The following is a 14,564-nucleotide window of genomic DNA, read 5'->3' on the forward strand; positions in this document are numbered from 1 at the left end:
ATGACAATAATTCATGTCAAGACATTGCTTTGAAACTGAGAGTTCAAGACCTAGCAAGGTCCCAAAGCAAGCTCAAAGGACCGAACCAGAGAAATGGGTTTTGAACAAGAAATTCCCTAATCAAACAGTTATAATTGGACCCGTTATCACATAAATAGTGAGGACCTTTTTGAAACAGTTATTAACCAAAAATATGGACATCTTCGCTTGGCAACCCACGGATATGACCGGAGTCCCGCGGAGCATTGCGGAACACAAATTAAGGGTGAACCCGTTATTTACCCCGTTTGTACAGAAAAAGCGAAAGATGGGTCCGGAACAAATTAAGGGTGAACCCGTTATTCAAGTGCTTTATCGATGCCTACAAAGGCTATCATCAAATTCACATGGCAGCTGGGGATGAGGACAAAACAGTGTTTCGCACGGACCAAGGAACATTCTGTTACAGAATGATGCCTTTTGGGTTAAAGAACGCGGGTGCCACATACAAGAGATTAATGGATCAAGCCTTTAAAAAACAAATAAGTCGAAAACTGGAAGTCTATATGGACGACTAAGTGATAAAAAGCATTGAAGAAGATCAGATGTTGAGAGACATAGAAGAAACAATTGAAACATTAAGGAGCATTAATATGAAATTGAACCCGGCTAAGTGCTCCTTTGGGATGGAGGAAGGGAAGTTCCTCGGGGTAGTTGTTATAGGCAATGGCTTTAAGGCTAACCCAGACAAGGTCCAGGCAGTGTCCCGCATGCCCTCTCCCTTATCTCTCAAGGAAGTACAGACCCTCAATGGAAGATTTATAGCACTGAATAGGTTTCGAGCGAACCATGCAGCCAAATCCTATCCATTTGTCTCAACTTTGAAGAATTGCCTCAAGAAAGCATATTTCAAGTGGACCGCGGAAGTCGAGCAAGCGTTCCAAGAAGTCAATAAATGTTTGATGGAGTTGCCCACATTGACAGCTCCCTATGAGGGAGAACCGTTAACGTTGTATTTATCGGCATCTGATATTGCTGTGGGAGCCGTACTACTGATGGACAGAAAAAATGTCCAAACTCCAATTTACTATGTCAGTAGGACGTTGTCAGACCCGGAAACCAGATACTCAATGTTGGAAAAGCTTGTTTTAGCACTATTCTATGCAGCCCGACGGCTTCGCAGGTATTTTCAGGGACATCCCATAAACGTTTTGACCGGTTATAAACTCAAGAATGTGCTGAGCAAACCAGAATTGTCTGGGCGATTGGAAAAGTGGGGCATCGAATTGGGTGAACACGCGATTGAGTATAAACACAGACCAACGATTAAAGGGCAGGTGCTTGCGGAGTTCGTCAACGAAGTCCCGCAGCACAAAGAGAAAGAATGTTTGATCGAACAACAACCCCAAGTACCTCCGGAACAAGGACAAATTTGGTCATTGTTCACGGATGGAGCTTCAAGCAGCGAAGGATCTGGTGCGGGCCTCAGGCTAGTCAACCCCGAGGAACATGAATTCACATACGCCATAAAGGTAGACTTTAAAAGTACTAATGACGAGGTGGAGTATGAAGCTTTTCTGGCAGGCCTGCGGATAGCTAAACAGCTTGGGGTGAAACATCTGGAGACACGGGTGGATTCCATGCTAATTGCGGGGCAGATTAATGGAATATATGAAGCAAAAAATGATGTCATGGCTTCATATCTATCGCAAGCAAAGAACTTGATTTGCCAATTCTCCTCTTTTAACATTATTCATATTAAGAGGAGTGAAAACAAGTTGGCGGACGCTCTTAGCAAACTGGCTTCGACAAATTTAGAGCACTTTGCTAAAGATATTCGCGTCGAAGTTCTAGACCACCCGTCCATTCAACAAAACCAAGTACTGGTAATTCAGACCGGCACAGAATCCTGGATGACACCGATTATAGCTTATTTATCATCAGGAATTCTGCCAACAGAAAAAGCTGAGGCCCGGAAGATTAAGCAGAAAGCTTTGAATTACCAATTGAATGATGGCGTGTTGTACCGGAGATCATTTTTAGGACCACTATTGCGTTGTGTAGATGCCGAAGATGCGAACTACTTAATACGAGAAATCCATGAGGGAATTTGTGGCTTACACGCGGGTCCTAGAATGACTGTGGCAAAACTCATGAACGCTGGGTATTATTGGCCTGGGATGCATTTAGACGTTGTGCAAGAAATCAGAAAGTGTGATTCTTGCCAGCGTTATGCTCCCAATACCCTGCGTCCAAAAAACGAATTTTTTCCAGTAACATCCGCCTGGCCGTTCCAGAAGTGGGCTGTTGACATTATGGGACCATTTCCAGAAGCCCCTGGATGAGTCAAACTTTTGATAGTGGCCATTGATTACTTCACCAAATGGGTGGAAGCCAAACTGGTTGCATCGATAACAACATCAAGCGTTAAGAAATTCCTTTGGGAATTCATCATTTGCCGGTTTGGTCTTCCACAGGAACTAGTAAGTGACAATGGGGCCCAATTTGCTGATAGCGGACTATAGGAATGGTTGAAGGAACTCCAAGTTATTCAGAGTTTCACGTCTGTAGTTCATCCGCAAGCAAACGGTTAGGTCGAAAGAACCAAACGAACTATCAAAGAAGGGATTAAAGCAAGGTTAGGAACTAAACAGACGGGCTGGGTTGATGAATTCCCCCATGTACTTTGGGCCTTTCGCACCCAAAAGAATTCCACTAATTCTGAGACGCCTTTTAGTTTAACTTATGGCACTGAGGCCATGATCCCAGCCGAAATTGGGATTCCATCGGCAAGAGTTTTGTTGATCGAGGATAGTGATCATGAACTCCGGATGAATCTTGACCTCCTTGAGGAGAGAAGAGAACTAGCATCGATCCGCAAGCACAATTACAAGCGACAACTTCAGAAGTATTATAACTCGCGGGTCCAAAATGTGAATTCAATGAGGGAGACTTTGTCTTCCGCAACAATGAGGCTTCTAGCCAGGAGCCTCCGGGCAAATTAGCTCCAACTTGGGAAGACCCTTATAAAATAAAGCAAGTTTTATCTAATGGTGCTTACAAGTTAGAGAAGTTAGATGGGACTGAGGTTCCTCAAACTTGGAATGTGGCACACTTAAAGAGATGCTATATATAACAGTTTCCATTGTTTTTTACCTTTGCCTGTGTGCCCAAATAGATTAGCAGAAGTTATGTAATTTCAATTTTTGTAATATGGCTTATGCTTAATCTATGGAAATTTTATGTTAGTCTCATGTTATTTCGTCCATTTGTAATCCTTTATTGACAAAAACGAAGGTCCGACAACACACTTATATTATAGCATATAAAACAAAGTGTACCGGATAAAACAAACTTCTTATTATCAATCAAAAGATATTACAAAGGAAGGATGATTACAACGAAGATATATCTACATCTATGGGGCGGCATCTTCGCCTTCCGCATTATCATTATTTGTTTCATCTTCGGACTCCTCATCTTCCACGTCAGGACCAAGGAGATCTTTCAACTGCTCTAGTCCATCCTCCTTGTCCGCAAGCTCGGATACTTGCTCCACGAAAGAAAACTTTAGATTATCAAAAGTTTTCGTCTGTGGGATAAGAATGGCAGCAATATCCTTGTCGTGCAGAATATGTTCCTCCGGAAGCTTTCTCTCTTAAGCAAATTTATAGCATTACTGGAAACCTATCTGACGACCGTCTTGTTTGGACGCATTCAAGAGGAGGGCAACGCAGTCTCCAAGCTCGTCACTGCCCCGAACGTGAGCAATAGCCTGCGGAATAACTTAAACATGAATATCATAAGCAAGTTGATTACCTACAACAAAGATTGGACAAGTACCTTGGGAATCCCTTTCGCCATCAACCACTACTTGTCCGCCTTAGCCCGAACAAGTTCCATTTTATAGCCGGCACATTCCAAAGCTTGTTCTCGGCTTTTGGCGGCAAGATCGGTCAAGCGTTTGTCTTTAGCTGCTGATTCAGCTTGAAGGGTTTTTATCAACTCCGCTTGTTCGTCCAACTATTGTTGGAGAACGTCCTTGGCTTCCTCAGCAACAAGACGGTTAGCTTTCTCAGCTTCCAAAGCTTGGTGGCTCTCCTTAGCCTCATTCAGAGCCCCAAGGGCTTCTTTCTTGGCTGCAAGAAGGTTAATTTCCAAGTCATTCCTTTCCTCGTTCATCGCCAGCTAGTCTCAGCATATCTCTTGGTTTGTAGACATAGTATTCGCCAAGTGATAAGAGTTTGATTTTAACAGCTCTTGGCGGATACAGCGACATTGTCGCCCCTTTTCTGCGGGAGGAAGGCTTTCCTGCAAATATTCAAAACATACGTCCACGTCGTTTAGCGTTGAGTTTTCACGTAGCGACCAACGCGGACAATGCGGGGTAGCGTCTTCCTCATGAGGAGATGGAGAAGTTTGAGGCCCATATGAAAATGCACTGACACCTCCCTGATCTATAAAGCGATGGACGTTAAAGGAAGGTGACATATGAAAATCATCAGTTTTGCCATTGGCTCCTCAGAAGTGTTGGGTGGTGAAGACGGTGGAGGTTGAAGTGAGGATGATTTCTTCATACTTGAAACGTCTTCAGAAAAGTCTTTCAAAGCCACTGAGGAATAATGATCTTTAATTAGAAAGCATATTGAATAAAACTACGGGGCCAAGACAGTTTACCAAAGGAAATGTCTTTAGCAGCAAGTTCTTGAAGGTGAGCTTCCAAGTGTACAACCTTATTTTTCTTCTTTTTGGGCGGGGCAGCCTTGGTAGGTTGGACCTTGCGCTTCCCAGCAGCTTTAACGCGCCCTCATCAACAATTTTGGACTCGTCCTCAGCAATGACGTCATCAGTGACATCAGCATCATCGCCACTGACCGTAGCTTTCTCAACCGGGGCCTTACCAAGTTTGCGGGTCAAACCTGTTGTCTAGGGTAAGATATTGGCAGAGTCAGTAGTATCAATAAGTGCATCTCCATCACGGGGTAATGATTCTTCACTAGAAGATAAGAGTACTATCACCCCTCTAGGAGTCATAGCAGTAAGTGGTTGAGGTTTAAGAATCCCCTCACCTTCAGCGATATCTTCTCACCTTTCGCGAACATAGCCTCGGACACCACCGGCTCCGCGCGGCGAGTATAGAACAAAAAAATTATGTCGAGTACGTTCAAGGAACGACAACTCGTGCGGAGAAATGAGCCGACGCACCATCATACCTTCCACCTTATCCAGAAGGAAGGAAAGAATGGAACCTTCACCTGTAATTGAAAAATGTCAAGAAGACAAAATGAAAATCTAAAAGAATAAAATAAAACCTTACTCTTGTTAGAATTTTCAAAATATGGTTCCAAGTTGGGGAACGGCCATAAGCGACTCACCTTTGCGTGTACCAACGCCCCCTCGTGAATCGCCCGCAGCGGCGTGGGCGTCTTGGTCAACGTGGTATACAACGGAAGATCGATCTCGGTGGTAGAAATGACGGAGGGGGAGGTGTCAGTAGCCTTACGTCGACTCATCGTGAATAGGATAGCGTCCTCCCGAATCCAAAAAAATTTGGGTTTCCACTCATAGAGGCTCCGGTACCACTTAGTACCAATAGGACCCTTCTTGGTAGAGGACCACCCATACCACCCGCCGCGGTTCGTCAATTTATAAAAAACAGCGAACCGAGCAACTGTAGGCTCAATGACGTGAGCCTGACAGCAGAACTCAAAATGTCGAACTCGAAGCATTCCCAAATGATGAATCTGAGACAAATGTAGAACATAGGAAATTAATATGGCCTTCATAAACTTTGTTATGGGCAACCGAAAGTTCCCCGTCGTGAAAAAATCAGTGCACACGGCCATTTTCCCCGTCGGAGGATTAGTAGCGATGGAACCGTCATCCGACGTTCCGGATCCCATTCCGGCGCTAAACCGTATACATTAACGACATCGTCATAGTCCTTCTTCTTCATATTCACGACAACCTCGTGAATCGCCGGAGTACTCTTCTTCTCAGCTGCAATGAGATGAATGTATGTAAGAAATTTTTAAGATTTGGAAGTTTAAAAGAAGAAGAGTTTGAAAGAGATAAGAATGAATTGGAGTAGGGATGAGCATGGTACCGAACCGGTACCGACCGGTTCCGATCCCGAAAATCCCGATCCCAAAAATCCTTAATTCTTGGTATCGGTACCGGTACCGAAATATTCGGTTCGGAACCGGTATGGTACCGGAGGTAAAAAATCGGGAAATACCGGTACCGTACCGATCCCGAAACTTAAAACTTTGGTACAGATTCGGTACCGACGGTACCAAATCGGTACCAATTTCGGTAAGGTACCGGTACCAATTGGTACTGATCCCGATTTTGCTCATCCCTAAATTGGAGACACCAAGGACCTATTTATACTCATCGTAATAAATGCGACCGTCTGACTGACAGAAGAAAGAGAAATTGCGGACCGTTGGATGATTGACACGTCAGGCGGGAGGTTCAAAAAAGTGGGAACAGGCTGTCAAAAGGTGTCATACACATCTTGTCAGTTGTCCCTTAAGGTCCCTCTTTCCGCCACGTCATCCAACTTGCACAATTTCAAAATTCAAAAAGTATCTTGCAAAGATGTTATCTTACAAACAAATATAATAATCACAAGACAAAAAGTTCTTTCCATTACTATTCAAAGGACGATTACAAAATATGGAAGAACAATTACAAAGTTCTAAAAGTCTACGCCTATTCTATGGATCAGAAGCCGGTATGTCTTCCGGTGCTTTTGGTGAAGTATCCTCAAACGAGACGTCCTCAGATTCAGCATCCAAATAAACCCTTAGTTGTTGCATGCCATCATTGGCGGACGCAAATTCCGGGAGCATATTTTGCAAGTGAAAGATCAAGCCATCATACTTCTTAACCCGCACATCATATTCTTGTTTCACATCAAGGCCATGAAGGGGGTGATCCTCAAAGGTTTTACCAGATTGAGCATACCACATCCCTTCATTGAAGCCTTTCACGCGGCCAGCTTCAGACGAAGCGGTCATTAAGTTTACAAAACAGTTAGTAAGCTCAGTACTTCCCTTAACGTGGCGAATGACCTGACGAAAGAATACAAAGTATATTAGCATTGTAAACATGAAGTATATAATAAGCAACTTATGAGGGAAACTCACGGAATCAAGCCCTCGGTTGAGGAACCATTGTCTATCCCGCTCAGCATGCTCTGCCCTGTCCCGAAGCTCTTGTAATTCATTGGTTACTTCGGAGGCACGAGCCTCCGCTTCCGAGCGAGATTGCAGCAACGAGTCGTAAGAAGACTGCATTTCAGCAGCAGTTTTGTCCTTAAGCTCAGACCGCTCCTTCTACAGCTTCAACTCTGCCTCGAGCTCCTGGATCCGACTGTCTTGGCGGGTCACTTGGCTTTCCAGAGCCCAATTTGCTTCTTGGGCCATCGCCAAGTCATCCTTCTTCATTTGAGTTTCAGCCCGGGCAGCTTCAAGAACGGCATTTTTCCTTTCAAGGCTTCCTTCCATTGTTGAGCAGCAACAGAACTCCGATCTTTTTCTTGTTTAAGGGCAGCCTCGGCGTCAGACTGTTTCCACCTCGCTGCACTCGCTGCTGAGCGATGTTTCTCAACCTCTTTCTTCGCAGTCTCAATGGCTTGAGAAGCTTCACCTAACTTCCCGCCCATGGCACGCCATTCGCGTAAGATTTCCTTGCTACAGGCCAAACTGTTAGCCAAGGAAACAGATAGGTCGGTGTGGAGGTCATGGAGGGAACGTTCACATTGGTGCGCAATTTCCGCTGGTGTCACACAATGTTTCACAAAGCTCATGCAGGTCCCGGGGTCAGAAAATCGAGACCCATTGACAATGTCCCAGGTAGGGACAAACAGATCATAGTCTCTTCCTAAGTTTGCCTTCCCATAATAATGAGAACTCGAAGCTTCAAGACATACGGGGATCGAAGAAGACAGTTGCGGAGCACCTTGCGTCGAACCCCCTCCAACCGCATGGACAGATGGTCCAAACTGGAAACTCCCGCTCGCACCCATAGCCAAGGGTGAGGAAGTAGAGAAAAATTGAGGTGGAGATCGAGACGGGGATTCGTGAATCCTGAAACCCTCTTCGTTGACCGTAGGGTTATCATCTTGGAAACCAGCAACGTTTCCAGACTGGAACAGACAGTCTAATGAGTCGTTAGCTTCAGACTGAAGGTTAGACCCCTCCACATTTACTTCAGTGGGAGGGGTAGAAGGCTTATCTTTCGTCTCCTTCTCAGGAGATGGCTGTTTTTCGAATGCTGAGGTTTGTGATGGCAATTTCTCTGACGTATCATCCCCAACAATCGACGGATCTACACAACAAAAAAAATCACGATTAAATCACGTTTCAAAAAGCAGTAAAGGGTAGAAAATAGAACACGTACCCGTCACCGTCTTCAGGCGTTCCGCAAGGATGGATTGTGGTTTCTTCGGACGACATGCCCGCTGCTTCTTGGTCACCGGCTCATCTTGAGTACCAACGGCACTCGCACCCGCATCACAGGCCTGGGATGAGCCAAAGGATTGTTTTTGTGCCAACTCTGCCAACAGGTGCGAGACAGATGAAATTTCATAAGCGTCGTCAAAGCTTTCTTCCTCTTGGGTCGAGGAATCGTCACTCGACGATAGAATGACGATTACCCCATCAGAAGTAAGCACATTAAGAGGGGGAGGATTTAGAACATACACGCATGTTTGAAAGGTGGCGTCCGAGACTATGGGTTCGGCCCGCACTTTCGTTGGAAAGTGAAAGTTGTTCTTGGTCTTCTCAAGGACAGGCGTGTCCTTTGCATCCCGGATGCTTTTCCTCGTACAACCTCTATCATCAAATAGAGCGTTCAGCATAGGACCCGGAGCTGGAGAGAGAAACATAAAAAGTCAGTCATAAAATCCGAAAATAAAAGATGAAAGAAAGAAGGCAACTCACGATTATCTAAGCCAATAAAAACAGGCTCCATATATGATGGAGTTGGCCATAAACGGCTCATACCCGCCCGCATTGGGGTAGGATTAGAAACTAGGATGGGGAACTACTCCCGTCCCTCATGAGCAACTGTGACAATGTTGGGGAGTGGCTCATTAGCCGGACGTCGGACCATGGTATTCGGTACCACGTCCTCAGAAATCCAAAAGAACTTGTTCCTCCAATCCTTGGAACCTCCTTCAGTTTCATAACCGATACCCCTGTCGGCTATAGCTTAGCATGTAAACCATCCTATGTGGTTGACCATTCGGTAAAATACAGCGAATTGGTCAAGACGGGGTACCATCTCATGAGCCGTTCACACGAATTCAAAGTGACGAATTCGAATAACGGCACGTGGATGCAACTGGGATAAATGTATCCCATACCCACTCAATACCTTTATGAAAAATTTCGTCATGGGTAAACGGAAATTTCCATAGACGAAGAAATCAGAATACACTGCCATCTTGCTAGGAGGCGGAAAACTAGCTATAGATCCGGCAGAGGGGAACTCCGGTCCCCACTCCGGTATAATACCATACGTATTAATTAACTTATGATATTCAGATTGGTCCCATCGAACCTCCACTTCATCAATTTCAGATTGAATACTTGCCATTGCAGTAAGATTTGATGGAATATTGAACGGTTATATAAAAAATCAAATGGTAAGTCAGAAGTTTAGCAAGAGAAAGCAAGATGATAATCAGAATTCAAAGGCAATAAAACTTTGAGAGCAAGTTAACCTCCTATATTTATACTCATCGCAATAAATGCGATGGGATATGAACAGTGGAGAGAGAAAAGACCACCCAATAAACAGGTGCCACGTCTCGTGGGAAATTCAAAAAAGAGAAAACGTTGTACAATCGAGTACAGTGACAGCCGGCATACATGTCTTGTCATCTGCCCACGCGCCTGCGAGTGACCAACTTGTCCTTTTTCATGATTATCCACAGCAAGAAAACATATTTCTCACCAACTTGCAAAATAAAAAATCCCCATATACGCATTAAGTCCAAAATTTCACCCGCATAAAATACTTCACGCGGAAGAAACACTGGACTGGGGGGACTTATAGAGGTAAGGTACCAAAAAGATCCAAATACCCTTAAGTACTACCCGCGGGTCAGCTAAGAGCCCCTCACAAAGCACCCGCGGGACATACGGATCACCCGCCTAACCGTATGAGGAAGAAACACTTGCATGACGCATGCGGAGGCATCCTGTCACCCTTAAGAGTCATCCGCGAGATGGGATACCCGTCCGCGGAAAAGGACCAAGAGGCAATGTATCGGGACAGCAGTCATTAACTAATAACATTCTAGAAGATCTACCAAGATGCTTTCTTGAGCAATACGTGATCTCTCGACCAACCAATGAAGGACACCTGGCAAGGGCGTTATAACCGTGCACATGGCCAGGAGGTTATTCATCAACCAGTCTCTTAGAGACGCGTGTCCAGGTTGTTATGCATGCACATACAACGTATAAATTGGACCTATCATACGAGGACACGTGTCCAATCTTCTTAAGGTATTCATTCACTTTCACTGTACTCTCACTATTTACTCAAGTGCATTATCCTCATCAGAATTGTACTTATTCTCACGCTGGAGGGTGGTTACGGGAAGACCCCCCCCCCCCCTCTTGTCCTTCCCGTAGCGAGCTCACAGTGTCTGTTTTGTAGGTTCACGTCACTGGACTTTGGGAATTGGGTTCATATCGTATTGACAGTTATCCGTATCCTACCTTATGGACTCATTGAATCTAAGACCAGTCAGGGGAGTAGATCTGTGTTTCTTCAAACACTATACTAACTCTCATAAGTCACGTTGAACATACCGAATACACGGTAACGTATTGTTACAATAGCGTGCATCAGTTTTATAATGCATCAAGATCACCAAAAGTCCATATTTTTCTTATTTTAAATCCAACAACCACATTATAACAAATGATTCTTTTCAGTTATACACATGATGAATGATATCATCATTTGGTTGCTAAAACTTATACTTAAATTAAAAATGTAACAAATCAAAATCTACAATTTTCGTTATTATTATTCTCTAAAAGGGAGTAGGTAAGTAACCAGACAACATAGCACGGTTTTCTTTGTATATCGGTTCCGGTTTACCTACTTTAAGCTAACAGATTCGTTGATACATAGGGTGACTTTTTTCCTTTTTTTCTTTTTCTTTTTTTTTTGAACGCTACAGATCATGTATTATCTAATATTATAATAAACAAAAATGTTTGTTAAATCACAAACCCCTTAGTTGGCCTAATAGTTTATCAAGTAGCACTCTCATGTATTAACCTATAATTTCTAATTAAATTTATTAATTTGAAACTAAAATTTAATTAAGATTTAAAACATTTATCTAGCCTTATCATTATCATATTTATTCCTTATCTACCCTTATTGTGGATTACAACTAATAGAGTTTGATTAATATTATAAAGTCATGTTTGTTGCGCCACCCATTTTATTGATTATGAATTATGATTGCCCAAATGACTTATTTATTATTCTCACAAACATGAAGTATATTGATTCTTGATTTATATTTTGTTCCAAGTTTCGTGCAATAGATCCCCTTTGTCAATGACAAATTTGGATGTTACCATGATAAAAGGAAGATAAGAAACATTAGCAAGTTGGGTAGAAACCAATTGATCATATTATTCTAGGTTATTTTGACCAAAAAGCCTTATTTACAAGATCAAAAACATAAGCGGGTTGGGTAGAAGGTCAAAGTGACTAATTTTGTATGGACCGGTTGGGACCGGAACACTCCTTGTCCAGTATTTTGATTAGCAATATGGGTGTCACATATGAATACAAAAGCCTTATTATTTTGAAATCGAGCTAAAATGAATTTTGCCAATCTTTCTTTCTTTTTTTCTCTCTTTTTCGATCTATTTGACTGATTATGAATGTACAAATTGAATTGAATGAATGAGACAAGTGTTGGGTATTAAATCATGCTTAGTTTGGTTATTTTTTGTTGTGAATTGCAAGTAATAGTAGACGCAATAATTGGGAATCAGATGGTCTCATCAATGGTTAGAGAAACTAACAATTAGTTTAAATAAAAAAATTATATATGATTTGTATATGCTTTGTTGCTATACAAAGTATGATTTGACGGTTTGTTAATGTTTCAATAAAACTGTAGCAATTTATTTATATATATAAAACTTGTAATTTATTTGTAATTTTAATGATTTATGAACCTTTCATTTTACATTATTATATGTAATATGTAAGTTTAATCATATAACGTATTTAAAAATATTTATCAATTATACCTTTTTATTATCCAACCCGTGTAATACACAGGTTCCTAACCTAGTAATTATTATATATATAATTACAAACACAACTAACTAGCAACGAGTTAGAAACCAATAAGTACATATAATTAACAAATCAACATCTTTAAATGAAGCCAATTTTTCCGCTCCATCGATTGGATCTTCGACCAATGTTTGATTCAATACACTTGATTTCTTCAAACATTCTTTGAACTCACACCGGCTTAATCGATACGAGTACCGGTACGGGACTGGTACCAAATTGGTTTGGGGCCAACAAATCATTATATAGAAACCCTTAACCACAACGAAAAGATAATACCAAAACCAAACGTCGATGAACTTCAAGAGCCGATTATATGATTAATAAACGGTTGAATCTATTTTTAGCCATTATATATGGAATAAAGCTCCCTATACAACCTTTACATATTCCAAACGAGTACCAAATACCGAGATACCCATACCCGTAAGTACCGAATACCAAAACTCCTAAAGTCTTGATATCGATAGCTGTATTGAATAGACTAATTCAGCACGATTACGATATGTGTAAGAGTATAAGTATTCGGGAAAAATTTTCATCCCGAATAATGTGTATGTGTATATTTCACGAACTTCTAACCCATATTCCATGGTGAGAGGGTAGCCCCATGACTTACTTATTAGTCTATTTTAGCTGAACCACCGTTGAATTTATTGAACCCACCCTTACCAACTCCCTCATGCCTCACTTACGTACTATAAATAAAAAGAACTCTTAAACTTCGAAAACACACACACACACAAAATGATCGCGCCCATGGTCACCGTTATCTTCCTTGTCTTCTTAGCCACTGGAGCCTTGGCTCAAACCTCCAACGACGTGAGCTGGGCCAAGCGCGCAGACACGGGTTCACAAGTCGTAACAACCATGCAATTCTACTTCCATGACACCTTGAGTGGTAGCAACCCAAGTGCAATCAAGGTGGCTCAACCGTAGTCATCATCAACCAACTCACTTGGCGGGTTTGGTAACCTCATGATGATTGACGACCCGTTGACCGAAGGACCCGACAAGAACTCCAAGCTTATTGGACACGCTCGTGGGATGTATGGTCAAGCCGCACAAGATGGGCTCGGGTTGATTATGGTTTTAAACTATGGGTTCATTGATGGGATCTATAAAGATAGTTCGTTTAGCCTTTTGAGTTTAAACCCCGCAATGCAAGCGGTTCGTGAGATGACTATAGTTGGTGGTACCGGACTTTTTCGTCTTGCGCGCGGGTATGCTTTGGCTCAAACATATTGGCTTGATCCTAGTACTGGTGATGCAATTGTGGGGTATAATGTTACGGTTGTAACTTATATTTAAGTTACATTTGGAAACATATATAGAAGGTACATTTGCGGTAAATTTATTTTAAACTTTAGCTTATTTGTAAGTCGATACGTTGAGTTGGTCTATTTACAATTTTATACAACTGGATTCGTGCTAATATAATCGGGCCCAGCCCATAGTCTATAATGGCTATCTATAATTTTTTGGATCAATAAAGATACGATGGTTATGAAATTGAAAATAAAAATGATTTAAAATAGGTTTCTAATTGTGATTATGTACTTTAAAAAATAGGCTTATAATGGTTTCGAGCGATTTGTCCCTTGTAAGTTGTAACATATAAACATGACACTACATGTTCGAATCGCATGCCTGTGTAGAGGTGCTGAGGTGCATAAAAAACCTGAATCTGGAACCGGACCCGAAATAAAAACCTGGAACCAGTTTTTTAATACCCGAACCTGTACCCGACCCTACCCGTAGGGTACGGATAGAGTATTCATTTCGGTACTAAAACCCGAACCCAAGCCAGACTCGATTTGTAATCGGTGATACCCGAAAACCTGAACAGGTTCCATACCCGGAACCGGGTTTTTTCAATACCCGAAACCGGGTACTTCAAACACCCGATGTATACCCGAAAAATACCTTAAAATACACGAAAATACCCCTAAAATGTGCAACGTATTAAAAAATCCAATCTATACCCGAAAAAACCCCGAAAAACCCCACAAATAGGGTTTTTTCAATACCCGAAATTAGGGTATTCAAATACCCAGCTTTAGAATACCTGGTTATATACCCGACCCGAACCCGATGCATAGGTATGGTTTTTAGAGACAATACCCGGACCCGAACCCGACCCGGTTATTAGCAATACCCGATTTTCCAATACCTGGTCATACCCGAACCCGGTTTCATACCCGAACCCTGGTTTGAAAATCCCGATT

General features: G+C 42.3%; 1 protein-coding gene and 1 pseudogene across 1 annotated transcript; both read left to right on the top strand.

The window, feature by feature from the left end:
- The first annotated feature begins 584 nt into the window (after positions 1 to 584).
- Positions 585 to 2,324, top strand: LOC143567786 (uncharacterized). The gene is made up of 2 exons (XM_077054103.1): positions 585 to 1,365; positions 1,435 to 2,324. The coding sequence occupies exons 1-2, from the start codon at positions 585 to 587 to the stop codon at positions 2,322 to 2,324; spliced, it is 1,671 nt and encodes a 556-aa protein (XP_076910218.1).
- A 10,721-nt stretch (positions 2,325 to 13,045) lies between these two features.
- Positions 13,046 to 13,692, top strand: LOC143567780 (dirigent protein 23-like; annotated as a pseudogene).
- The last annotated feature ends 872 nt before the right edge of the window (positions 13,693 to 14,564 follow it).

Source organism: Bidens hawaiensis, unplaced genomic scaffold, assembly GCF_021521415.1.
Source record: "Bidens hawaiensis isolate Kalapana, Puna unplaced genomic scaffold, B.hawaiensis_p1.1 tig00023637_1, whole genome shotgun sequence".
Taxonomy (NCBI): domain Eukaryota; kingdom Viridiplantae; phylum Streptophyta; class Magnoliopsida; order Asterales; family Asteraceae; genus Bidens; species Bidens hawaiensis.